The sequence below is a fragment of the Hipposideros armiger genome, unplaced genomic scaffold (assembly GCF_001890085.2).
Source record: "Hipposideros armiger isolate ML-2016 unplaced genomic scaffold, ASM189008v1 scaffold_17, whole genome shotgun sequence".
Taxonomy (NCBI): Eukaryota; Metazoa; Chordata; class Mammalia; order Chiroptera; family Hipposideridae; genus Hipposideros; species Hipposideros armiger.
The window spans coordinates 7,179,415-7,207,128 of NW_017731367.1; the positions used below are offsets into that span (position 1 = coordinate 7,179,415).

The following is a 27,714-nucleotide window of genomic DNA, read 5'->3' on the forward strand; positions in this document are numbered from 1 at the left end:
ACCGAAGGATCCCAAGTGAGGAGAACACGGGCCGCTGTGGCGCTTTTATGAAAATGACCGTGGCAGGCGTGCGCACGAGGAAATAACCACCCAGAGGAATGGAGACCGAGAACGAGGGGACCAAGCCCCAAGGGCAGCGAAGTCCTAAGGGAGAAAGGTAAGGGAGGAACCACCAGAGATGAACACACCGCCTTAGGTGGGGCTTCAGGGAACGGGAGGGGAGGGGTCAGTAGGGAGGGGGTTCAGGCAGGTGACAGCCGAATAAGGGGGTGATGATCCCACCCAGACTCAAGCTGGAGCCGGAGAGAAGGGAGGGAAGATGGTCCCACACAGGCCCCCAGGAGGGGCCGCGAGCCAGCCGGCCAGACCTCCTGGAGTCAGAAGTTGTCCCCTCCAGACCGGTGTCCGGTGACCGTGGCCAGTCAGAGCTCCTGGAGCCTTGGTTCCCACCTGTAACATGGGGAGCCCCCACCAGGCAGGAGTGTCTGAAGCCCCTTCCAGGCAGAGTGTGGACACTTATTATTCAGTGAGTAAGGCGAACGAGATTTCAGACCTGGAGGGAAACCACCACACGGCAGCTCAAAAAGGATGTGGGTTTTCAGAGCAGGGTTCAGAATGCTACGGTCATAAAGTCATTCAGGCATCTTTACCAAAACATACACAAATGACACATGGAAAACAGGGGTCTCAACTGAGCAGTCCACTTATACGTGGATTATTTTTTCAATAAATACACAGTCAGCCCACCAGATGCCCAGGTTTCCTGTCTGTGGATTCAACAACCGTGGACGCAAGGGACTGGCTGTGTGCGTTGTCCCGTGCAAGGGACTGGCTGTGTGCGTTGTCCCGTGCTGTTTCATAGGAGGGACTTGAGCGTCCACAGATCTGGTATCTGCAAAAGGTCCTGGCACCAACCCCTCACGAATACCAAGGGACAACTGAAATTTGGGGGGAGTTATATGCAGATGTTCAACTGCAGGGGGGGTAAGCACCCCTAATTCCGTGTTTTTCAAGTGTCAACTGTATGTATATAAACATCGAGACAAAAAAATTCACCAGGGTTTTAAAAACTAAGGGACTTCCAGTCTCGGCTCCAACAAGTAAAGGGCTTGGAAGCCGTCACTCTTGTCTGTACAGCAACAACAGGAAGAAAACAATGAAAATCAAGTACCTGACCTGGAAGAACAGTACGAGTGGACTGGGTGGTTGAAGCACAGAAACGTGGAGGGAACAGTGGCAGCAGCGCCACGCAGGACAGAACAGGGACAGGGGGAGAGCTGGCAACACCCTGCAGAGCACGAGCGAGCGAGCGCGTGCACCCCCGGCCCGGGTGGCGCCGCCTGCAAGGGACTGAGTCAGCAGCAAGCGGACCCTGGATGCTCTACCGAAACAACAACAGGACTTCCCAAGCACAGGTGCTGAGAGAGAAGAGAAAACGGAGTCACACAGAGCCTGTGCTCCATTAAACCAGAGGGCAAAGGGCCGGGGAGGAAAACAAAGCACAGGTGCAACCAACAAAATAGTGACAAACACAGTAAAAGTCAACCTAAATACACCAATATTCACTTAAATGTGAACTGTCCAAAAACGCCCATCAAAAGGCAGAGACTGTTAAGAGCAGATAAGAAAACAGGACCCCACTACATGTTGTCTACAAGAAACCCACTCTCAATACAAACACGTGGGTTGAAAGTGAGGAGATGGAGGCAGACAGACCATGCGTACACTCATCAAAGGCTTCACAGGTCCATCGACTTCAGACAAAGCAGGCTTCAGAGCTAGGAAAGCTGTCAGGGATAAGAGGGGCTCAGTTCTCCAAGGACATGACACCCCAAAACATGTATGCACCTGAGAACAGAGTGTCAAAATATTATACGGGAGCCGAAACGAACAGAACTCAAGCAGGAGCAGACAAGCCCACTGCTGCAGCAGGGGACCTCAGCAGCACCCCCTCGGCACCCCCTCCTGCGCTAAGTGCTGGACCCAGCAGCCAGAAGGACAGTGGGAGTCCAGGACGCGACACTCCAACAACAGCCGCAGACGCACCTTCTCCTCACGCTCACTGGAACACTAACCACAACGGAAAACACTCCAGACCACATCTTAACAGGTACAAGAGTAGAGATCTTACAAAGCATGTTCTCAGGTCACAATGGAATTACATCAGAGAAATTTACAGCACTGGATGCACATATTAGAAAAAGAGAAAGACCTAAAATCATCATCTAAGCTTCTACCTTAGGAAACTAGAGAAAAGCAATTGAACCCAAAGGAAGCAGATTAAAAAAAAGAAAGAAAAGCTAGAGTAGATACCTCTACTTGACATTGAAAATAGAAAAGCAATAGAGAAAAACATCAACAACAGAATATAAAGCTGATTCTTTAAAAAGGTCAATAAACATGAAGAGAAAATTTATAAAGACAAATAGCCAATACAAATATAAACTGAAGTTCAGTGTTTATAAAATGCAAAATAAAGCAAATACTTTTCTTTGGGTCAGAATCACAAGTTTTTGTTTGCTTTAAACTACACTGGCCTAACAGGGGCTTCCAGGTGACAGGTACGAGCTTGCAATCTGGCACACATTTTCTGTGAACGGTTTTGCAATACAGCAATACTGGAGGTACCAAAAACATGTACGCAAGTGGACACTGGGTCAGCGTTGCTCAAGCAGTAGTTCGCCGTCATCAGACGTGTCTGGACACTGATGGTCACCACTTTGAGCACTTCTTGTAATTGCAGAAGTCAAATGTGACTTGTATTCATTTTTGTTAATGGTCTATACTACTACAATTTTAATAGTTTCTCCTTCCTTAAAATGTGTGTACATTTTTTTGGCACCCTCTGTAGTTGTAAGACGTGGCCATACAACCTGACGCAGTAACTCCACTTTTACACCTTAAAAGAGTGACCTGAACTGGAACAAAAATGTGTACGATATGCTCATTCCTGTACTGTGGACATGAAGAAACTGGAAGAACCCAGAGGAGCAATAGTGAAGAAATGGTAAATGAATTACACCTGTATCTCAGGGGCGGACAAACGTTCTCAGTAAAGGGCCGGATAGAGAGTAATGCAGGCTTTGAGGGCTACATACGGTGCCTGTTGCATGGGCCTTGTTTTCCTTACAATCCTTTAAAAACATAAGAATAGTCTTTGCCGCCGAGGGCAGGATCTGGCCCACGGGCCATGGACCGCCAACCCGATTTGCATCTCAGTCAGTGGGCTCAGAGAGCAGACAGAGGAGCCATTAAAATCAGATTTTTAATTATTTAATAAAGTAGGGACACACTCATGATATTGAAAACAGAATATAAAGATATGCAAGATGGTTTTTATTTAGAAATACATGAGCACACACTGAAGACCGCAAGACACTGCATTTACACTTGACATCGGCCACTGAGGCAGCAAAGCCGCCTGGGCTTTCGTTTCCCACCTTCCCAGGAGGCGAGTGCCTGACTCAGACAGCTGGTGCACTGGACCTGCCATGTGTCGGGGCTCCGCCCCCTCCCCCAGATTAAAGTGCTCTCCTCCGCGCCTTCGCCCCACACACTGGCTGGGCGGAGCGCGCCCCCACCCCCACGTGCTCCTGCTCAGAGCCTCTTCCGGCCACAGGGCCCAGTCCTCCTGTCACTCGCTGCCCATTGCTAAGAGCTAGCTGTCCTCACAGCCTTAGCATCGACACAGTTCTGTTGACTCGGGCACTCTGTCTCCCCCTAAAACGTGGCTTCGATGCCCCCTGAATCGGAGCAGTGCCTGGCGGGTGAAGGAGGTTTGGTGCTGGCTAACTTAAAGACTCCGTCAGGCAAGTCCCTGAGCGCAGCGAGCGCATGAGCCTGTCTGGGAGGCACGGGGAGTCGCCTCAGGACGCTCTGCTGCCGTCAACACCTCACTTAAAACGTAATTACTTCAGAATTCTACCGCAGGCGACGACCAGCTCAAAGCCCCTGTCATACCCCAGCCCACAGTCCCTGTGCCCTCGACTCACAGCATCCGCAGACGGTGGAAGGTCCTGTCGTCCTGCTCCAGCCACGGCCCCTTTTCATACCTGAGGAACTCAATGTCCTCGACCACCTGGACAGGAAGAACCCCAGTGTTAATGCAGGGCCCCATTTTAGACATTTAAGTGGCACATTTCAGTACCTCATAAACTACCAGTATCTGGCAGGAAGACTCACACCATCCAAGTCAGAACAGAAGTGGGACAGGTGGCTAACTTCAGTGAGGCCGGGGACTAAGTGATGACCCCCGACGCGGGCACCTCGCCCAGCTAACACTTGGGGGTGTGGAAATTACCTGGCCGGCCGGGAAGAAAGGGGCAGGTGAGAAAGAGAACCAAGATGAGGGAGGAAAACCAGCATTCGTGACAGACTACTCGTTTCCTCCCGACTAACTTCATTCCAGAAGCAAGACCCACTCGAAGCAATGAAAGCACAAGAGCGTAAGCACGTTTCCGAGGGCTCCCAAATCCACGTTTCTCAGCCCAAAGCCACGGCTGGCACTGTCTGACCTCCCAGGGGGGCAGCCTTTTCAGGTGCATTCTCTCCCCGAAACACACCACCCTTGGGAACTCTCTAACTTTTAAGAATTTCAGTACATTTAATTAATTATAAACGCAAATGACAGTCTTAGAGATAAAACATATTATTCTTCTCAAATACATTCCATCTAATTATTGTCACAGGTTTGAAAATAATCTAAAAAAATAGAAAATAAAAAATAATCTAAAGCAAATCAACGTCACAAAAGCAGAAGGTTGGGAAGGGAATGAAATGCAACTGAATGAGGCACCGTGGAACGAACCACGTCTCAGCCGCACTGACGCCAGTGCCAGGGCCGGCTCACCGCTGGCCTCCCTTCCCTCTCACAGAAGCCCGTCCTGTCAACAGTTCTCCTGGGGCCATGACGCCCAGGGGTGTCTCACTGCCTACACTGCAACCCCAGATCATAGAAGCTGTGTTTTCTTCTAAAATTTTTATACCCTTGGTTTTGTTTTCAGTAATCTATGTTTAATGTATAAGATATGAAACTACTTTCTTTTGTACCAAATGAATGATCAACTGCCTCAATAACACCGAAGAAATAGTCCATTTTCTTCTTTTTTTATTATCCTTTAACATACTGACTTTACCAAACTAAGTCACACATACAGACACGTAAGCACACACAAGCCCACACATGCACACACGAACCCACGAGCACACACACGTGCACACACGAGCCCACATGTGCACACACACACGAGCCCACACACACAAGCCCACACGTGAGCCCACACACGTGAGCCCACACACGCGTGAGCACACAAGCCCCTGCGTGCACACACACACGAGCACAACATGTGAGCACACACGAGCTCATGCACGCTGGACCCTGTTCTATTCCATTAACCTGTTTATTGATGAGTCCATTAATACCACAGTGCTTTCATCACCATAATTTTGTAATATGCTTTTGTATTTGGGGGGCAAATGTTCCTATGTTCCTCTTTCTCATTTTCTTGGCTATTCCTCAATAGCTGCACTGAGGCTGACTTGAATTGTTACCAAAGCACCTGCTAACACGGGGAGAGCTGTTATCCGTGTTTTATCACTAACTCTTTCCTGTTAGCTCGGCCACCTTTCAATCTTACCATCTGCACAATAAAAATGGCGGTGCAGATGACCCGGGGTCTTCGTATCTTCACCATTCTATAATTTTAAGGCCATAGAAACTGACTTATTTAAAAGGAAATCACAACCACACGACCAGGGGAGCAGGATGGGTGGTGCAAGCTTCTCTAACGTTGTAAAATGCAGACATTTCTGGACTAGGGGAACTCACCTGACCGTGATTCACAAGACCCTTATCGATGACTCGATTTAAACAACAGTCACAGATTTCTCAGCCATTTCTTACCTTCTCTGCATCCTGCGCTTCCTTCGCATCGTACTGTAAAACCTCACATTTTTCACTGTAAGAAAAAGCAAGATGAAACTAAGTACATTTTCCAAGTTCGTGTTACGGTACAAATGAATAGGTAACATTAAGCTGCCCACTACACACAGTAAAACGTCCCATTTCATGAACTGGGTGTCGAGCTGAGCATGGACTGGCTCACACGGCTTGACTGGCTCAGGAAGACGAGTAACAAGTAGAAGTGTGCCTGTGACTAGACAGTGACAACAGCAGGTCTGTTTCCTGGTTTCCCTGCTGCCCCAGCTCCCCTCACGGGCCTAAGACCAGAGCCAGTAGTGTCTACAGGGGACAGGGCACACAGGTCTCCTCCACCGTCACATAAGCCATCTCCAGTGGCAAACCCACACACACACATGCACCAAAAGCCAACCAAACAACCTGCCCACCAAATCAAGCTGAAATGTCTGCTGTCATTCCTGTTTACAAACACCCTGAGCAGCATCCACTGTGACAAGTAAGGTGGAGACCTGGGCGGCGGGGACTCACGGAGTTTTCATCCTATAATCAATCCTGCCCGGGGCTCACCTCATCTCAGGGAGGAAGGTTTTCTTATAGGCATTCTCAATGTCCTGCAGGTAGGCGGGTGAGATCTTCATTTCATGCGGCTGAACAAAGCAGAAAAGTAAAGGTGTGAATCACGCAGACTCCTCTGCCTGTCACCTGAGCACACGTAGAAGGTGAAAACAATCAAGGAACACATTTTCTTAGAACAGCTTGTGCTGGGCGTTGCAGGGAAGCTGCGGGGATGGAAAGGGGCCTCAGTGCCACTCGAGCGATTCCCATCCTTCTGACGTGAGCCCCCAGCTGCGCCCAGGTGAAGCCACAGCATGACCTTTCTCAGGCTCCAGAGCACACTTAGCACAGAAAGAGCCCTTCTACAGTCACCACAGTCGCTTTCCGGTTCCTCCACGTGCTGGAGCGGGGCAATGGCAGATTCCAGACAACACAGGGGGCAACTGGCCCACCTCCACCTCCACCACCCTCTCCACCCTCCCCCGTTCTCCACCGCTCACCCATCCCCACTCTTAGAAATTTAGAACTCCAATTATGAGTGGCAAGTTACAATGTTTAAAACCTCATAGTTTAGCAATGCTAAAGGCTGTTATATTATCTTTTACTCTCTCAGGTTTTCTTCATGGCCTTTACCTCTATTTGATATATTCCTTATTTATTTCCTTATTTGCTAACGGTCTCACTAGAATATAAGAACACACACTTATTAATGAAATAATGTCCCTTTGGTAAAATGTCCCCTTTTCTTACACACAGTGGTAATTTTAGCTGGTGACAGTATTTAAGACTTTACTTTGAAAAATTAACAAGTTGATAGTTCTAACTTGGACCTCAAAATTGCTTTTGCAGTATTATTATCATTCCAGAGAACAAGAGTGATCTAGAAAATTCTGAATATGTCTTTTTTTTTTCCCCAATAAATGTGACTTTAATAAGCAAAGGTATTGCAAATCACGCCACTGAGTTTTCGCTTGCAGTTCCTCCTTTGGCCACTTGATGGAACGTTCTTCAAAGTCTGAATTACACCACTCTAAGGCAGCAGTTCTCAACCTGTGGGTCGCGACCCCTTTGGGGGTCGAACGACCCTTTCACAGGGGTCCCCGGGTACTCGTATGTGGGCGTATCTGCATGTGGGCCTGGAGACGGATAGAGGAGCGGTGTCTCGGTTCCTAAGACCATCGAAAATATGTGTTTTCTGATGGTCTTAGGGCGACCCCTGTGAAAGCCTGAGAACCGCTGCCCTAAGGAGTCAACTCTCAGGCCATGACCGGGCTGCACAGAGGTCGGTGTGTTTATGCTGAAAGGGGAGGACGATCAATCTCTGGACACTTCACAGCAGCAGAGGGTCCCAGAACTCCGCTGCTACCCGCACAAGAACCCACCGCTCAGACAGCGTTGCCTGAGCACCTTGGGAATTCCAACTCCGGGGACAGGCCCTGGAACGACAGCTATACAGCAACTCTGCGCCTTCATCCCAGCGTCAGCAGGAAGACCTTTCTCCCTCAGGACCCGCGCTCTGTGGCAGTGCCATTGCCAACAAGAACTATCACAGGACCAAGCGGTCTGGTTAACCCGTGTCCTCCATCTGCCTGCAGAGCTGGCGGGAAACCAAACGCACAGCCCGGGCACCTGGTCCACACGCATAAGCGGACGTGACTGGGGAACCACTGACCTGCTGTCCCAGAGCCAGGAGGCAGGCGCAGAGGCACAAGGAGTGCGGACTGAAAGGGCCCAGGAGGCCAGTTTCAGTCTGCAGGAAAATCACAGCCTGAAAGCCCCCCTGGAGGACAGGGGACACGGCAGAGGGAAGTCCTGTCAGGAGACCTACATCCTCACAGAGGTTGAGGTGACACAGGCACAGGGGACAAGACCGGGGTGGCATTCGGGACTGGAGAGCACTGTGGAGAGCAGTAACTGACCAGGGGCCTCCTTCCATCCACCACGGAAAAGCCCGCTCGTTCAGGGACCCCACTGTGTGCCACCCACCATGACGACCACCAGTCAGTCACTCACAGCAGCCCCCGTCCATCACTGCTCAGTGCTGTCCAGGTTCAAATAACGAGCACATGCGACAAGAGACTGGCCTGCAACTCGCAGCTGACTCACGTTTCCTTTCTGCTGGATCCGATGCTGGAGCTCGGGGACGGGCACATCGATGTAGACGACCACGTGAGGGGGCAGGTACTCGTTGGCGGTGACCTTCTTCACCTCGTTGTAGTGGTTCACACCTGCGCACCGAGACAGGTGCCAGCTGTCAGCTAACGACACAGGTTCTAAACCACGCTCCCCTCCAAGCCAAAGGTGCATGCCCTTCTCAGAGCCGCCGCTGCCAGCACTGGCTGCACACGCCACCTGCCACCTGTGGGGCAAAGCAGGTGCCTGGGGCCCTCACAGCAACCCCGCAGACAGCGCCTTGTGTCCCCCAGGGCCACAGACGTCAGGCCCCTCACATGGAGGGAGGACCGGGGTTTCCATGCGGGCTTCCAGAGCCTGGAGAGCTCTAAGTGGTCTGGGCCACATTCAAGGGCCCACCTTCACTCCCCAGGAACGGGGAGAGCACAAGCGTCCTCGGAACTGGAAAGCATCAACCCCCTCAGATGTGTTTCTTCATCGCAATGATTGATAACAGCCTGATCTTCTCTAGGGAGTAAAAGCCATTTTTATATACTTTATGTTTCAAATAACTCAACTGAAATAACGTCAACCTACATTTCCCCAGGTTCCCTGCATTTCAAAAAATTGAATCAGCTACAAGACTCACTATCGAAGCAGGTTCAGTAATGAAACTCAAAGCAAAGCGGCTGAGGCTGAGGAAGAGTCCTCTCTAGCCAGCACTGTAGGAATGTGCCCCACAGACACAACCGCACGGGACCCCCGCTGCTGAGGGACGCTGCACTCCCGTCCCGCAGCGCGGCCGGCACTATCACGCCCACAGGGGAACACGCCCCAGGCTACTGGGATGAAGCCACCACCCTCGCCCACCACAGGAGCATGGTCAAGAAGCCACGGTCTGCAGACTGTCACATGGGGAAACTTCCAGAAGCAACAAACTTGGGTAGTCACACTTAGATCCACACGAAGACAACTATTTTGCCCTGAAGTAAATGTTCAAGTGGCCACCCCTGGTAACTCCTGCTTCAGGGACAATTCCAGACAGGCCTTTGATCCAAACCCAAGGTCAGCAGAGGTCTGAGACTGTGGAACACCAAGGCTGCTAAGGAGTGTGACCTAAGCGAGCAATGGGGGCTTCACTGGGGACCTCTCCCCCTGACCAGGCGACGTGACATCTGTCCAGGCAGGCGCCCTAGGCCTCCCACTTGGTCCTATCTGCTCGACCTGCCCGCCCGCCATGTGGGAAAAGCTCCCCGGCCGCCTCCGCCCCAAGCGCCCTTTTCCCAGTATTCCCGTGGGCGTTCCCTTTCTCAGGCAACTCCTCACCTCGGTGCAGACCCTTAATGGCGCTTTCCCCCCACCCCAGCACGTAGCGAGTCTTGCTAAAAGGCACTGGCCCCATCAAGGTCACCGCTCAGTTCTTGTCACACGAGAGCCTATATACTCCATGTGGCACTGATGACTGTCCCCTCCCTCTGGCCCCGCGGGTAGCTGGGACCACCCAGCTTCAACCCCACAGTGGGCTCTCCTCCCGCGAGGATTCTGGTCTCAGGCGTCACCTCTCGCCCCGTGGGCTTTGCCTGGATGAGCGCGTCCCTTGTCAGCGTGGATCCCTAACACCTGTCTCCAGCCGGGTCAGCCCTCAGGACCTGAGGCTCAGACATGCGACCACCCACTACACACCTGCAACTGATATGGCACGGGGTCTCAAACCCACCACGCCCAGCGCGAGGCCTCCCTCTGCCACCGCTCTCCATGTCCTCCTCACTCGGTGGCCATCAGCCAGGCGGCTCCACGTTCCTCCCACGAAGCTGACCACCCGGCCTGCCACATGTACTTCGCCTGCACCTCAGCCCCGCCCTTGTCAGCTGGCTGTTCCCGCTGCCCAGTGCGGGCCTTCATGCTTCAGTGCACCCTCAGCAAACCTCCTGCATGAGCTCGAAGCTAACCACATCCCCCCACGCCTGAAACCCTTGGGGGCTCCTATGGGCTGGTGGGCAAACCCTTAGCATCCTGGACAAGGCGTAGCCCTCTGTCCGCGCCAAAACCAGCAGCCTGCTGCCAGCACGACGCCCCAGCCACGCCCGCCCCACTCGTCCTGCTGCACTGCGATGGCTGGCTGGGGCTCCCTCTCCAAGGACGCCGTCCCTGACAGCACCCTGTCTCCCAGCTGCGCACTTCCACAGCGCCCTGGACGATACCGGGCCCACAAGCACACTATATTGCAATTAACCATACAGGCTGCTTTCATGGCCCCACCCACTGCAGGACAGGGGAGCCTGATTATCTTCATGTCCTTGGCACATCACACAGGGCCTGCACACAGCCTGCGTTCCGGAAGCGCTGGCTGACTGGCCTCAGCTGCTGCTCAGAATGTCCAGCGAGGGTCAGGGCCTTGGTCACAGGCAAGGCCTGTGGCTGCTCCCTACAGGCACACGGGGGGCCCACCTGAAACGGCAGGGCCTGTGCAGCCTCGCCTCCGACTCGGTGGCCTGCTCGCCGACCACTCATTAACCTGCACTGCTTGCTCGGCCCTCCAGATCAGAGCTGCCCGCCGGCCCCAACCAGCAAGCACACAGCGGAAACGCCACAGGCGGACTGAGCACTGGCCCTTCCACAGCCCTGCCCCGCACTCTCCAGGTCAGACACGCTGGCCCACCGGGGGTGCTTCCCTTGCTCACGAGGTCAGGCGGCCTGGAGCCAGGAGGTCTTTATTCCTGTCCATCTGCCACTGCGGGGCTTTCAGCAACACCCCAACACAGAGCGCCTATCCCAGAAAGAACTGGGGCAGCACTGTTAGAGGGAAGGAAAGGACGGTGACAATGCTGGCTGTCACCAGGTGCAGGTACGAGCTATGACATCCTCGTGATAAAAGGAAGAGTCCAGGGGAATTACATCTATCGGCTAAAGAACAACAGCGAAGGTAACTCGCCAGGCTGAACAGCCAGCCAGAGAGGTTTCCTGGGGACTGTGGCTGGAAGCTGGGGGTGAAGCTGTGTGTCCAGGGATCCAGGCCACCACCCCGTGTTCACAGGATGTAACTTAAGGAGGGAAGGGTGTGGAGGAAGCTTTTTCCCTGTGGAAATGTAATGAGTAGTGGCACCTGTTCACCTGTTGAGGACATGCACAGAACGCACACTGACTGCGAGGCGGGTGTGCAGCTCAGCACCCCAGGCAGCGGGCTGCCCCGCAGACTCACACTGCTTTCGGATGAAGCCCTGCTTATACATGGCCTCCACGAACACGAAGTCACTGTAGATGGAGCGTTCCAGCACGACACCCTGGCCTGTTTAAAGACAGGAATGAAAACACAAAGCCAGACATAGTAATGAAAGCTCGGAAAATAAGCAATTCCATTTTAGAAAGGGGAAATAACAGTTATTTATAATGCCAAATATTTTCAAAAGAGCACACATGCACTTCTAAGCGGGAAATCATTTTCAAAAACTGTAACACTTTTTGGTTTGGGCAATAAAACATTGTTTCATTCTGTCAGCTACAACAAAAGCATCCAGTTAACAAAAAGTGCTTTGATTTTTAAACACAGGTCTCCCATCCCACCATGCCCGCTATAACCCTGCTCCTGCCCCAACCGCCCCGAAGACCTGGGATCATCTCGGCTCCCTCCACACTCCCCATCTCACTCAGCAAACCACCAGCTCGCTTTCTCCAACTACGGTGTGTCACTGTCACTTCCGCAGTTACCTTCTCAGCGCAAGGCCTCCTGTCTGACAAGGCCAGTCTCCAGCCTCTTTCTGCCCGCCCCGCCCCCAGCAAGCCACTCTCACCTACAGCACAGGAGCATTTCCAGGCCCTGCTACTCCTCCACTGAAACCGCCAACGGCTTCCTCTCTCCTTCAGGAGAAAAGCCAACGCCCAACCATGTCGCCCAGGCTACTTCTCCACCTCATCCCTGTCCACTCCCAGCCTTGCTCACTGCGCTCGGGCCCGGGTCACTACAGCACAAGCAGCTCACACTGTCCCCAGGGGCTCCTGGGCTGTCCCCCTGCACTCAGCCCTGCTGCGCCTGGGCAGACACCCCCCCGACCTTCCATCTGGCAGAGCAGCCCCCGGCCCTGTTCTCCGCACCTCCCACTCACAACCTGACGAGAACAATTTTCCCCACGTTTCCTCTGTATCACCCCTACTAAGATGTACACTCCAGGGGGCGGGCTTCACTCGCTGGTACCTCTAGCTCCTAGAACACACTGGCACACAGCAGGCACTCACTAAGTACTCAGTGACTGCGTTAGGCTGAGCTCCTGAACGGGGTTCAAGTGCACGACATGCCCGCCAGCAACCTGCCCACCCGTGGCTACTGCACCTGTGCTCAGCAGGTGTTCCAAGGCATCCGCATACTGCAGGAGGCGGCTGGCGTACAGCCAGGACTGCAGGCGGTAGCTGTTGCCATCATTGCTTTTGGGGTCATCATAAAACTTCTCCAAGCTGCAGTTGCCACTGAACTTCACGTCTAGGGGTCTCCCGTCTCCTGTAGTGCTGTCCGCGTAGTGTATCCCCGCTTCAGGAAAGTGCTTCAAGCCTGAGGAGAAACGGCCGGTGACAGGTGACGTGGGCACCTCACTCCCCATTAGCGAGCAGCGGGACGACCAGAAGCCAGCCCACCTGAACACCAGTGCTGGGCTGGCCCGGGGTAAGTCACCCACACGCCTGTCCATGCGGTGCAAAAGAGAGCACCCAAGACACTGAAGACAGCACGGCGAGAGCACGCGTGTAAGATCAGCATGTCGGCTACAGGGCTGCCCGCACATGCCCCCTGTGCCCCATATGAACCCCTCCTAGAACTAGGGGAGCCCCCGTGGGCAAGTGCTTGTCAGGAGCCACAAAGGGCACGATGGCCAAACACCTGCCCCAGACGTCAGGACTAAGCAGGACCTGGCTCCACACTAAGCAGCTGTGTGCTGTCAGCTTCTCACTAACTCACCTTCTGTGATGACGGCCCCAGTGATGCCCCGTTCAGGGGGCTGTGACAAGGCTCACGGAACACAGCTCATAAACGGGGTCTGCTTCCAGCCCAGGATCAAGTTCAATTCAAACTGACCATGGCACCCATTTTTTAACTTTCCAAATACGAAAGATTAAAACCAGCTTCTCAATAAATATTTTAAAGACGTAAAATACCTACCATGGGCCCAATTCTACTAGTCAGTATTAAAGTAAAATCAAAGCCAGAGAAGCAACCACCCACCCGGGAAAAGCGGTCATCCACACACCAGTTCATACCTAGTTTCTCTGCTATTGCTTTTGCAACCTTGCTTTTTCCAGAACAGATGTTGCCATCGACAGTTATCACTTTGCTGCGTTCTGTCAGTCTTTTGGTGGTTCTTTCACCGAGTATGTACGCCAGAGGGCCGTAGCGCAGCGCGCACAGCGCACTTGTATGAATTCCTTCCTGAAAAAAACACAAAGCACACAGCACACGTGCGTGTCCGTTATTGCAGCCACCAGCAGCTCTCAGGCACAAACGCCAAGGAGCCCCTTGGTTATAAAACGCCAACATCTCTATTACCCGTTTATTTGTTTAATTACCAGTCTCCCTGCCCTGTCCCCAGTGTAAGCTCACAAGGACAGAGGAACAGTCTGTTTTGTTCACTGCTAAGTCCTCAGGGCCTGGAACAGAACATGCTTACCATATTGTGGATGGAAGACCGGCAGAGAGTAGGGGGGCAGGGGGAATAGGGAGCAAGAGGGAGCAAGGCAATGAAAACCACTTCTCTGCCCTCATTACCTCCCTACACGTCCTGAAAGTGCCTGAAAGCACACGGACCGAAAACAGAACTTTAACATCCGTGCCCTGACCCTCTCTGCTCCCTCACAAGGTCCGTGTCTACCATCAATCAAGCAGAACAGAGCACACATGGGGACCATCTTTCATATCCTTCTCCTTCCTCCAACTCCGCATCACTCAAAACCCTACCGATCCCAAGCCTTAAGTCTCTCTGGAGCCCGTCACCTCACCCCCACCCCACTGGTCTGCAGACACCCTCGCCTCTCTCACCCACAGCGCCTCGCGGCCTGCTTCCCACACCTCCACTCTGTTCTGCCCTGAGGCCAAAACAACCCCCCAAGGAAACACAACTGAGAAGCAAAAACTGAGAAAAGTTCAGAGACTGTACAGAAGGGCAAGAAAAACAGGACAGGAATGCGCAGCTTATTTTAAAAGGATTAAAAACCGCCAATACCCTATGAAAAAAATGTTCAACCCTGCTACAAAAAGCAAACAAAAGAAACATTATTAACAAGGAGAAAACGCATTTTTATGTATCAAACTGAGAAGTACTTTATTTTTTTAAATGACGGCGCGCAGCGCTGGGCCGGGACCAAGCCCTCAGAGCCGCTGCGCGTCGCGCGGGACCTGGCGCCCGGGCCCAGGGCCATCGGAATGCGCCCCAAGGAAACACACGCGGGTCTGGGCAAAGCTTTACCTACAAGGGTGCTCCACGAGGTCTACTGTCTAGTATCAGAAATGTGAACGACCTCAACGCCCCACGACCGGGGAGGCGCGTCCACACCGGGCGGGCTCGTGCGCCCCGGCCCCGCCGAAGCTCGCCCCTTCGAGGGCGGCGCCCAGAAGCGGACACGCGGCTCCGGTGGGTCCGTCCAGCGTGGACACTGCAGCAGCCTCACCTCCGGGTCCCAGTGCGCTGAGTGTTACCAAGACAACCACTTTCCTTCCTTCCTTCCTTCCTTCCCCCTGCGGCCTGTAAGCTCCTAAAAGCACTGACGGCTTTTTAATAACAGTTACACTGTTCCGTTCAACCTGAGCACAGAGGCCAAGTCCCTTTACAACCTGTCACCAGCGTAGCCCCGGCCACCAGCCAGCGACACGGCCACCGCGCCTGTGCTCCCCGCGATCCCTCCGCGCACCCGGGCGCCGGTTCTCCACCGGAAGTCCCCGAGCCCTCCCGGGTCTAACCTAAACGCCTCCCCGTGCCGACGTGACAGCGCCGCGCTCGTCCGCGCCGGCCCCTCCGTGAGTCGCCCAGCAGCACCCGGCACGGGGCCTGCAAACCGGCCTCGCCCCGGAGGGCAGCCGGGCGGCGACTCGCCTCCGCGCCCCGGCCTTCCGCTCGGAGCTGAGACCGAGCGGCCGGGGGAAGCTCGCGGCCCCTCTGAGGTCTGCCCGCGACTCAGGACCAAGGGGCCGCGGGGCAGGGGCGCCCCCGCACGGAGTGACCCTGGGAGCTGAGGCGGCGGCGGCGCCGGGAGGACAGGCCAGGGCCCCACCGCCCCCGCCCGCCCGCCCGCCGCCTCACCACGCGCTGGGCGACCGGCGCGAGGCCCCGCGGGGACGCGGACGCGGGGACCACCAGCCTCAGCAGCCTCAAGGCCATGGCTCGGCCGTCGGCACCGGCTCAAGGACCTGAAGGGACGCGGCCGCGACGGGGTCCTCGCCCGCGGCCGGCGCGCCGCAGTGACGTCACGGCGGGGTGCCCGCGCGGCGCCTGTCGGGAACACCGGGCGGCGAGCGCCGGAGCTGAGGACGGAGTTGGGGGCTCGGGGGCTCGGTGTCCCGCGCCCGGTCGCCCCTCGCCTCCGCCCGGTCCGGCCCTCGCGGTGTCTCGTGCAGCGGGACCGGTGTCGCCAGCGCCGGGCCTGGGGCGCCGGGAAAGGCGCTGCCGAGCCTTCGCGGACTCCGCGGGCGTCCCGCCCGCCGCCCGGGTTCTGGGGGAGCCCCGCCCGCCGCAGGCGCCGCGACTGGCACTCGTTCTCGTGTCACCCGCCCCGGAGGCGCGGGCAGACGGCGTGGCCTTGGCGAGCGAGCGGCGGTGGTAACGACCACCTCTGACTTAACGGGGTGCGGCTCCGCGCTCAGGGCGTTTTAATCCTTACAGCCGCTCTACAGGGCGGGTGTTCTTTTCTTTTTCTAAACTCTTTGTTGTGGACTGAATTGTGTCCCCCCCCCAATTCATATTTTGAATCCCGAACCCCTGATGTGACTGCACTGGGAGACGGGCCCTTTAAAGAGGTAGCTAGGGTTCAGCGGGGTTAAATGACGTCATTAGGCTGGGGTCCCCATAAGGAGAGGAAGAGGCGCCGGGAGTGCGGAGCGGGCCCAGCGCGGAGGCCGTCCGCGCGCCGAGGAGAGCGCTCGCAGCAGGACCCTGCGGCCACCTCGATCTTGGACTTCAACCTCCAGAAGCGTGAAAACATGTTTCTGTTGTTTAAGCTGCCCGTGTGTGGTACTTCATGATGACAGCCCAAGCTGATCAATACACTTTTCTTTAAAAAAAAAAAAAGGTTGATTGAGGTAAACGTACATATTCTCAACTGCACGGATCTTAAGCATTCGGTTTGATGAGTATTGACAATTAAATGGAACCATGTAACCACCACCCACAGACGACAAAATCCTGTCACCCCGAAAGTTCACTCGTTTCCGGTTAATTCCACCCCCTACCCACCTCCACCAACCCCGAGGCAACCGCTTTCTGATCTGTGCCCCCCTGGCCTAGCGACGTCGGCACGAGGACTTCTTACAAAGCCACCACGATTATGGAGTCGTGTCTGGCTACTTTCAGCGTCACGTTTGCAAGATGCACCCACGCTGTTGTGGAGACCTGTCCCCGTTGTTTCATTGCTGAACCCACTCCATTGCTTGTCCCTTCTCCCGCTGAGGGCATCTGGGTCAAGGTCCAGTTCGGGGTCAGTGAACAGGGCTGCTTCCTCTCCTACAAGTATTTTTTGTTGTTTGTTTGTTTGTTTGTTTGTTTGTTTGTTTTGGTGTACACCTGTATTCACTTCTCTTAGACAAACACCTAAAGTGGAACTTGCAAAGGGACAGGCTATAGGAGAATTGGAGGCTTGACCAAGACACCGCCAAACCGTTTCCCAAAGTGCTCAGACCTTTTCCACTCCCACCAGCAGGGGGGGTTCCAGGTCCCTTGGCCTGGACCATATTTGATGTCTATTTTTTACTTCAGGCTGACCGTTCAAACGTGTGAAATGACCTCACTGTCGTCCCCTATTGATGGTGTTGAGCGTCTCTTCAGGAGCTTGTTGGCCAGTTGCATATCTCCATTTATACGTTTTCTGTCTTTTGCCCACTTTTTCATTAGCTAGTCTGTTTTTGTTGATTTATAGGAGTTCTTTGTATACTTTGAATGAGTCCTTTGTCAGCTATGCGTACTGTAATATCTCTCAGTCTGCAGCCTGACTAGTCCTCAGTGGCATCGCCTAGGAAATTTTTAATTTTTTCTTGAGCTGGGTATCTAGAACCTCCATTTGTGGAGACGGGAGACGGAAGTAGGGGCGTTAATTACTTCCTCCAGGTCACATATGTTAGAGGGTAGAACCATCGGCCCTGAGTGTCCTGAGCAGGGACACCACAGCACTGCTCCAGGGCACAGCCGGGCTCTGCCCGTCCTCAGAGGGCCAAGTGAGGGCAAGTCCTGTCACCTCAGTGAGGTTCTGTTTGTTCATCTGCAAACTGAGCACACTGCCTACCCCTCTGGAACGTTCTGAGGACTTAATGCTAGACTCAAAGTTGGCTTTCAATGAGTGGCACATTTTGGGATTATTAGGATCATCAGCAAGAAGCTAAGTAAAGAAAAAATGAAGCTAACTGTTCCAAATGTTATTTCCATGGCAGATTTCATGGGTTTCCTGTCTCAGCAAAAGTTCCAGCAGGTTATTTCAACATTTACTTAACTGCACTGGGCACAGTTGGGGACAGGGGTGAGCCTTCCAAGTGACAGGATAAATTAAGTCTCAGCAAAATAAAATTTAAAGTTGAGTCAAAAGGAGAAAAATAAAAAACAAACCAAACCAACAACACCATCCAAGGTGCTGGCTGGAACAAGTCGTCCTGGGTCCCTACACAGGTCCCTTCCTATAAGAAGCTTCAATCTACCGACCCACAAGTGACTTTCAAATTATGCAAACTCATCTCTGTATTGCCAGGACGGAGGTGACTTGAGCTGAGCAGAAAACGCTGCCATGTGGGGCACACTCCAGCTGAAAAGAGGCACCACCTCAAAAGCCCGGCACACCTTCATCTTCAGGCAAACTCCCACCCCAGCTGCAGGGCTCGGCCAGGCCCTGGGCTCTCAGTGTCTCCAAGTTCAGGGATTCAGCCATGAAACCAGGCCCTCCTCCAGCGGGTGCTAGTTAATGGTCCTTGACCTTGAAGGCCAGGCCTTCCCTGCTTTAGCTGCAAACGTAGGCAAAGAAAATGGAATGGGAACCATTTGGGGACCCAGCTTGGGCAGACCGAGAAGACAGGGAGACAAGCCAACCCTCCACCCCAGAGCCCCTCGGCACTGCTGGCACCCCCACGGCCACCCCACTGGCCTCCCGTCCTCCTGCCCAGGCCCTGCACACACCTGGGCCTCTCTCCTCTGTCTCTCCTACTCCAGTCGGGCTCACCTCTGCCTCTGAGGTTGTCCTCCAAGGCCTGCCCCACCCCTGCCACTGCCCCGCCCTTGCCCCTTTTACCCTGTGTTGTCCCAGGCTCCTTGTTAGGGTCCTGCCCACAAGGCTATGAGCCTGATCTTTGTGAGACGTACACACACACACACACACACACACACACACACACACACATACACGGTAGAGTCTATATGTCAGATGAATAGGCATAAGTGTGTCAGATAACAGCACCTACCTCTCGCCTCTCACCTTTCCCACCCAGGGCCTCTGGGATCCCTCCAGGTCAACGGTCAAAGCTGCAGTTTGCTCCGTCCAGGGGCTGCAGGGCCCATGGTATGCACACGCCACCACTTCCTCAACTAACGAACATTCGTGTTGTTTCCATGGTTCTTTGCCATGAGGAAAGAAATGCAACCACCCCAGTTAGGTAATGCTAGGTCAGAGGGCCCAGGCACCTTCAGTTCTCATCATTGCTGCCATCCTGCCTTCAAAGACAGTGACACCTCATGTCCCGATGGACAGGCGCCCTCCCCACCAGCAGGGGTCCCACCACTCATAAAACGTTTGCCCCTCTGGGGAGTAAAGTGATGTCTGGTTGCTTTACTGGCATTTTATCAACTTCTTGTGATTCTGAGTACCTTTAAATGTTTGCTGGCTGTGGGTTGGTTCTTCTATAAACTGTCTTTTCAGCATCCTGCCCCATTGTTTTCTAATGTGTCACTTCGTTCATGCCGTTCTCTGTAAGTTCTTACCTGTGAGTGTGAACACTGCAGCCCTTTTCCTGTGACCTCGGTGTCCTGCCTTTGTCTGCTCTGTGATCTCTGGGGAGAGGGACGCAGCCTTTGACCAGGGACCAGGTTCTGGCACCTCCCTCGCCCCCGACCACGACCTCGCAGCACCTCTAGGACATCAGGTTCCCTGGCCATGGGTGGTGTGGCACAGCACTCTCATCCCAGGCCGACTCTAAGAGGTCAAGTGCGACTGACTGAGAACCCCGATCTCTTGGACTTGGGACAGAAAAGGAAGGGCCAGAGCCGGTGGGGCTGGAACTCCTTGGGCGCGGAGGGCGCGTCGCTGCCTGCCTGCACAGCTGCTCAGTTACCCGTTTCTCTTGCCCAAGGCCTGGCTGCTTTTGTCACTCACCTTACACTTGGCCAGAGTGGCCCCACCAACATCCGAGTCCTTAGGACCATCCAGCTCTGCTCCGGGGCCTGGCTGGCAGGGGGGGGTGGGCCAGGACCCCCCACCAATCTAATGAACTGTGTGGCGGTGGGCACCAGGGGGGGCTGCCACCCGGCCTGTCCCCCCACAGCAAATGGGAATTCTCTGGAAAGCGCAGGCATGCACCCCAGCTCTGGGAATACAGGCCCCGGCTCAGGCCCCTCGCTGCCTCCACCCGGTCCCCAGGCAGGGTCGGTGTGGCCAGGACATTTCTGGGGTGGGGGCAGGGGAGCGGTCTTGCTGGGCTGGGTCTGTTTAGCCAGGGGAGGTCTGGACTGTCCCTGCGCATCTTTGAACAGGAGACGGGGCTCCGGGCAGCGTCTCTGCAGCCAGGTGTGACTTGCGAGGACAGATGGAAGCCCAGGCTGATCGCTGGGCCCCAGCCTCTCCCCAGCTTCTGTCCGGTGGTAGCCGTGTTCCTGGCCCTCCCCGCCCACAGCCTTCCTGTGCCTACAGCTGGAGCCCAGCACCCCTCGGGGCTGGTTTCCGCCCCATCCCACAGGCCCCAGGTTTGGTTATTTTCAGTCCCTGGCACACTGGATAGCTTGTCATTTACTTACATTAACATTTACTGGCACCTACTGTGTCCTCTGCTTGCTTACAGGGACGGAGGGACCAGTGGTCCCCGTAGCACACAGTCACTCTGGGAGTCAGGTGACTGTCCTGGGCATCACTTCTGCTGTCCCTCCAGCTGCATCTGACTGCAGAGCACTCACCATTTCCACAGAACCACACTGCCTGACACGACAGCGAGAAAGGCCATCAGAGCCGTATTTCTGAGTAGTTTTTTCTGTGACAATTACACACACAAGGGCATCTAAGAGATCTCTGAGCGTGGCTGTGACCACCCAGCGCTGACCCGGGCTCGGTGCTGGGCTGGATGTAGGGAGATGGGGCCTGAAGGCACTCGCAATGACAGAGGCTGCTCATGCTGTGAGCCTGTCCCCGGGCAGGGGCACAGGCAGGCCGTGCAGGGACGCTGTCACCTTCACCCTGGCCGCAGCCTGAATTCTGAGCCCTTGGCCTCGATGGTCAGAGAGGCCCAGTTCCTGAATGCCCCCGCGGGACAAAGGCTTTTTATGTGAGCACCTCTTCTCAGCACTTTCTCGTCTTGGCTCCAAGCAGAGTTCACAGCAGTAAACTTTCACAATAGTAATGATGCCTTTCAAATGTGACTGTTTTGGAAGTGCCCCAGTCCAGCTGCTCTGTGCGTCCAAGGATTCAGAGACCTGTTCCCTCCCTAGCAGCTTCCTGAGCCCTGAGAAAGGCCGCAGGCATCTCCCCACTCAAACAAACACCGTGCAAAGGCAGAAGGTGGGGTGACCCCTTCCCCTGCCCAGGGAGCAGGCAGCGCAGGAGGCTTCTGCAAAGGCCTGACGGAAGTCCTCACGCACAGCGTGAAACAGCAAAACAACTTTATTCCATTACCTCCCAAACCCAAGGGTTCAAGAATGGAACCCCATGACCCTCTGGTTTAGAAAAGGACTCCCTTTCATCAGCATTCTCGCCTCTCAGAACCTGGAGCTGAATGAGGCCCCCAAAATACTTGGTGTTAGCAGGAAATAGTCTCCAAATAACCCATTGCCGCCATCAAGTGCTGGTCAACCTTATAGAAAGGGTCCATCCACACCCCTGAGGTTCACATGGGACAGAGGGTGGACCAATCAGAGGCCTTCCCAAGAGTGTGTGCCCAGGGACACCAGCCCCAGGAAGGGGTGACACTGGGAGAGGTGCAGGCAGCTCTGCCAGAACCACGTTTTCCGCTGTGGAGAAAGAACACTTGCCAGAAGTCGTGGGCAGAGCGAGGCAAACAGGACGCCTGCGTCCAGGGTCCGGAGCCCTGGGGCCAGCTGTCCTCTGCTCGCCTGTCCTTCCAGACTTCCAACAAATTCCTGTTCCTTCACTTCCAAGGATTCTAATGCGTTTCCTTCTTTTCTGATGGAAGCATCCTCTCCAGACCCCAAGTCCCGCGTGCCCTCTGCCGATTCCTCTCCAAGTAGCAAGCCTGGCCTTCCTTGTGTCTTATGGCCTGGCTGCCCCCAGGCTGTAGTCAGCGGTGGCCTAACTTCCTTCCACGGCGGGCTTCCTAGCTGTGGCGGGGACTGGCATATGGGGCTCTGGGACCGAGGCAATTAGGTATAAACAGTGAGACTTTGTGAGTGTATGTGGAAACGTATAATGATGACAGCCAGAGTTCTGCCAAAGGAGTCTGCGCAGACGGGAGATCAGGGAAGCAGCTGAGACACGCGTGGTTCCCTGAGGTGAAGGCCGAGTCACAGGCACATGAGGGAAAAGTGGGAAGTCTGTCCTTGGCCCCATGGCACTGAGCAAGCTGCAATGACTTTGAAATTCCAAGGCCAACAGAGAGCCTTCTGGGGTCCCGAGGCCTCGGTCTGGAAAGGACACGGCAGCTCTTCATACGGCCCATGTGCCCTTGGGTGACAGCACCAGCTCTCCGTTCTTTGCCTTGAATCACTCCTTCCTGCTGGAGACCAGACATCCAGGAAGGGACCTCAGGGACCAGCACCAGTGAGGAAACTGAGGCCCCAGGAAGGAGCTTGGCTCGCAGGACCCCACAGCTCCTTGGAGGTGTGCTGCACATGGGGACAGACATGGGGCCATCAGCTAGCCGGAGCTGCACGCACAGCACAGTGCCAGGTACGCGGACTCTGCTCTGAACCTCACCTGACCATGACCGTAGGGTCATCACTTGATCACTGAAGAACTCACCCAAGCACCTGCTTGCTCCCCAGACTCTCCTGGGCCTGTTTTGGGAACCCATGGGAACTGTACAGCCTGCTCGCGAACCAACTTCGAGACCGTGCACTCGCCTGCTGGAACCCTGCCACTCGGGCCTGCACATCTGGGCTGCGAGAGTCCCCAGCACAGAGCGGTGAGTGGCCTGCACCTCAACCCAGGACGGTGCTTCAGATGCAGGGACCAGAGTGCACTTACCCTTCATCTTTCCAAGGACACTAGGCTCTGACGCTGCCCTCATCAGCGAGTGAACCCCAGGAGATGACTGTTCTCCCTCATCAGCAGGGGAACCCCAGGGGATGACTGTTCTCCCATCACCCAGGGAACCCTGTGGGACGACTGCTTCCCCAGGCCAGGGCCACGGAGGCGATGCTGTCAGCGAGCTCTCGTGGTGCAGCGCACACATCCTGAGCCATCTATCAAGTGGCTCTGCCTGACTCTGGGGTAAGGAGACGGCCGAGTCCTGTGGCCCGGGCGTGTCCTGGTGAAGCAAGTCTTCACCTTGAGATTGATTTGAAATAGTAATCTTAATTTTTACAGCCATTATCCATTGTGAGCCATTGCTGAGCTGACCAATAAGAAACTTAAAGAAAACGAAACATAATCCCCTCAGCTGTTACATTCTCCTCCGACATGGAGCCACGCATGCACTTCGCACGTCCAGTCATGTCTCTCCGTGTCGTTGCCCTCACGGTCCTGATTCCCCAGGCCGCAGTTTTGGTGATGGCAGCTCCCCCACTGTGCCGGGGGAGACAGACAGCATGGGCCCAGGGTACGTCCCGTCGTGCGCCCAGGACTCCCTGCACATCTGCCTGCTCAGGTCTGGCACCCACTCCCCTTATCAAACCCGGAAAACGTGTGCTGTTTGTGTTGGCCAATGTGTCCCCTTCCGCACGCCGACCCCACATGCACACACTGACAAAGGGGCTTTCAGGAATAGTCACGTTCACTCAAAACCACAAGAATTAAAGTTAGTCTGCAAGTGACAACATTGCTCTTTTTAATTGAAGTTCAGGACAAAAGCTGGTCACACTCAGATGAACAGGCCTTGTCCAGGTAGTTAAAACCACCCTTCCCTTCCCGGTTAGCCACCTCCTGATTCCAGGCAATGTCACAGTTCTCCAGAACCATCCCAAATTGTCCCGAGGAGACACCACTAGGTGACACCACTAGGTGACGAGGGCGTGACCACGTGCACCACCGGACGGTATCTCACTGGATATCATCATCATCAAAGAGGTCTTCAAAGTCTATGCAAATGAACAAAAGCACGCGTTAATGCGGCACAGAAGGTAAACAGCTGAGAAAAGAACTACAAAATGAATTGTATGGTCATTCGAAACGGAGGAAAAACACTAAACAATCTAATTAAATGAAGGGCTTCTCCCAGAACAAATGCTAACCCGGGGCTCACGGATGCCGCCTGCGGGACAGCGCTGTCTAGAATGCATCTTTAATCCTCCTGTTTAGGTGACAACAGTAAGACAATGCATGCAAGGCGTGTTCCCACTGCATGGGGGACCACCTGGCAACATGTCAGCGCCTGCACCCGTGAGTGCACCATGGCCACGCCCCACTCTGGCGACTGGGGGTGAAAGGCACGCAGCACGTGCCCCCAGCCCCGCCCGCTCACACTCAGTGAGAAGGGAAGTGCGGCAGAAGGGCAGTGGAAGGTCTGAGTCACATGAGAATGAACCCCCTAAAGGAGGAGACTGACCCGCAGTCAAGCTTGAGGAACACAGGCCAAGCCCTGCTCCTGCTGGAAGGCCGGCCATGCGCTCACAGCGCAGTCCCCGCGGGGTGGGTGGACAGAGCCGTGCTCCTTTTGTCCTTCCGCTTCCTTCCGTGTTTCCTGACTTCCCTACTAGACACGTAGTGCTTTCACGACGGGAAAAGAGCTACACAGCACACCCATCGGGGGACTGCACTGAAATGTGCAGCATGACGACAGCTAGAAAGGGGCAGGGATGCGAGGAGCCCCCACTCGTGTCACCACATCTGCGTTCATGGGGAAGGCGGTGGGTGTCCCAGTGTCCCCGGCCACACTGGCACGGTCAGTCCCACCAATGCGCCCTCCCGCTCACCGCCTGGCATGGCCGGTGGTCCTGCAGCTCTGAGCACTCACCTCTCCGTCCCCAACCGTAGCTAGCCCCTCACACCCCTCACACCCCTGCTCAGGTGTGAGCTTCTAGAAACAACGCGCCCCGCTTTGTCAGGGCTCCCGTCACCCACGGTCCCTGCCTGCACCCTGTCAAATGCCCCACAGCGAGTGCAGAGGGTGGGCTGGTCACGGCTTGAGCCCCACTGCCCGGGATCTGGGCCATCGGAACTCTGCTCACTGAGTAAGACTCAGAAGAAGCCCATCTAACGTCCACGCAGCCTTCTCACGGAGAACGGCTTCCTGAACGTGGGATGGTCACACCCTGATGGGCAGCACGTGCCCCCTGAGCTCTGTCAGCGGGCGGGCAGTCCCACGGGGCACTAAGCCCTTCTGTGCTCCTCCATTCCCAGCCCTGACTCGGGAGACGGTGTTGCCAAATGTGCTCTTGGCAGGTCAGCCAGCCTGTCACTGAGGCTTTCTTGTCAGAACTGAAGGACTGTTTTTAGAAGTCACATGAACTTGAACACGAGGACGCACAAATTGTCTCAACCCATGGCTGGCAGAGGAGGAGTTGGGCTTTGAAGGGAATCACCAACCTGTGTGAGTGGGTGGTGCCGGATCAGGGATCTCACAGTCCTGCCCGGGGGCAGGCAGCTACGCTTTCCCAGGCGGCTCTGCAGAGGACGCGTGCCTTTGCACAGTTTCCTCCCCACACCCTCTGGCTTAGAGAGTTTATAGAGAAATGCTACTCAGGTCTCATGGCTCAGCTCGCATGTCAGTGCCCCAGTTCTGAGAGGAGCTGGTGGGAGTCAGGGTGTTGCCTCAGGGGGTGGCGGGCTCCCTGGGAAAACTGTGCCTAACCAGGCAGCCTGGTGTCTCCTCTTAGGCAACAACTGGCTGAAAAGGGGCCGGATATTAAAACAGCTGGGACTCAGGCTGCTGAAGGTCTTTGGTGCTTTGAAAACCAACATGGCAATGTAACATCCTCACTGCCACTAACCAGTGACAAAGTGCTTAGTGGTGGCAGGCACCCTGGGCTACGGGGGCGGCAAAGGGAGAACGAGCGGTCAGCCCCCCGCGAACACAACCCTGCGCCTCTCTGATGACTTGAACCCCTCAGGCAGGATTAACACAATCTGTAGGAACACGGTCAGAAATGCATAGACACCAAGAAAAACGCCCCCTCTGACATGCGTGAGGGTTTCATATAAAGTTGCCTGCTGTTTTCCTGGCAAAACTCCACACACATTCTTGGTGACCAGCACTGAAGGTCCAAACACGAACGGCCCTGCTTTCAGAGGAAGGGGGGGGGGGGGAAGCCGCAAAGGCAGCGTGGGGACAGGAACCCAGTGGGCAGCAGGGAAAGAAAAGAAACCAGACGTCAGGAGAAAGCGGGGAAAAGGAGCCAGACGGGGTCCCCATGCGCGTTTTGCATCATGGGCCACGGCCCAGAATTGACCGCAGTCTCAGGCGTCCAAAAGTGTGTCTATAGCTCACACTCGATGCCCAGAATGTAAAACTGGGAGCAATTTTATGCTATTTTTATCTCCTGAAAAACAGGGCTGACTGCCAGTGCTAACAGCCCCTGCCGTCATTTTATACAAACTGTACTGTGTTCCGAGAACGGCACAGGGCCTGGGCTTTACTGTCCTGTGATCTAAATTGCTTGTGTCAGAAAGTCACTCCACGGCACAGCTTGCAGAAGAGACCTTCAGATGGAAACTGGCACCCCCCTCCGCATCCTCACCGTTGAAGAAGTCTGCGTGCACCGCCTTTTCATTGGCTGCCAAGTCCATCAGGAGCCCGGTGCTGCCTCCTGCCTGCGGAAGGGAGAGGTAAGGCTGTCAGCAGCGTTTTCTGCTAGATCGGATGGCGAGCGCCTTCCAGGCTCCACGCCATTCCACGCAGGAGGAAGGCAAAGGGCAAAGGAGTGCCCGGGTCAGAGTCAAAACTCACCGCGTTCCTCCATGTATAAGACGCACCTTAATTTTGGGACCCGAAATTTGGGGAAAAATGTATTACATAAAGTTATTGAACTCAAGTTTTATTCATCATAAAAGTCATACAACTCCTCATCACTGTCAAAACTCCCAACCATTAGCTTGTCTTCATCTGTGTCTGATGACGAATCACTGTCTTCATATACTGCCTCGTCCTCAGTGGGAAATGCAAGTACAAAGAATCTACAACCACTGTATAAGACGCACCCAGTTTTTAGACCCCCAAGTTTTTCGGGAAAGGGTGCGTCTTATACATGGGGAAATGTGGTAGCTCCAGGCGGAGAGAGTGGGTGGGGATGGGGCGGGAAGGCAGCTTTCCAAGGCAGTGCAGACGGGCTCCTCCGATCAGTCCTCCTTGCCCTTTAAATAGAGTCCTGCCCCAAACACCACTTCTCCGTGAACCCCCAGTGGAGGTCCCCGTTCCCTGCGGACATTGCCACAAACGTGCAAAGCTGAGCCTGCTGACCTCTCTGCTCCTTATAAAAACTAAGCCGGTCGGGCCGGCCGAGTGGCGCAATGGTTAAGAGCTGGCTTGGGACACCAGAGGGCCCCGGTTTGGATCCCACACATGAGGGCCAGTGACACTGCCCTCCACAGCTAAGATGCTGAACAACAGCTCAACCTGGAGCTGGGCTGCCATGAGTCGCCGGCGACGGCGT

The 27,714-nt window shown here is 54.8% G+C and overlaps 2 protein-coding genes across 3 annotated transcripts in view; both read right to left on the minus strand.

The window, feature by feature from the left end:
- The window catches only part of NDUFA10 (NADH:ubiquinone oxidoreductase subunit A10), a 31,771-nt gene extending 15,737 nt beyond the window's left edge, over positions 1-16,034 (minus strand). The window contains exons 1-8 of one of the 2 annotated variants that reach the window (XM_019629806.1): positions 15,862-16,034; positions 13,829-13,997; positions 12,912-13,127; positions 11,787-11,873; positions 8,582-8,703; positions 6,488-6,567; positions 5,903-5,957; positions 3,993-4,078 (exon numbers count right to left, since the gene is read on the minus strand). In XM_019629806.1, coding sequence (XP_019485351.1) covers positions 3,993-4,078; positions 5,903-5,957; positions 6,488-6,567; positions 8,582-8,703; positions 11,787-11,873; positions 12,912-13,127; positions 13,829-13,997; positions 15,862-15,939 — 893 coding nt within the window. In that variant the 5' untranslated portion in view covers positions 15,940-16,034. The remainder of the gene's footprint in view (positions 1-3,992; positions 4,079-5,902; positions 5,958-6,487; positions 6,568-8,581; positions 8,704-11,786; positions 11,874-12,911; positions 13,128-13,828; positions 13,998-15,861) is intronic. The other variant, XM_019629817.1, reaches the window with a different exon arrangement.
- A 7,897-nt stretch (positions 16,035-23,931) lies between these two features.
- COPS9 (COP9 signalosome subunit 9) overlaps positions 23,932-27,714 on the minus strand; it is a 5,622-nt gene continuing 1,839 nt past the window's right edge. Inside the window, exons 2-3 of the mRNA XM_019627923.1 lie at positions 26,803-26,875; positions 23,932-24,204 (exon numbers count right to left, since the gene is read on the minus strand). Of these exons, the coding sequence (XP_019483468.1) occupies positions 24,167-24,204; positions 26,803-26,875 (111 nt within the window). The 3' untranslated portion in view covers positions 23,932-24,166. The remainder of the gene's footprint in view (positions 24,205-26,802; positions 26,876-27,714) is intronic.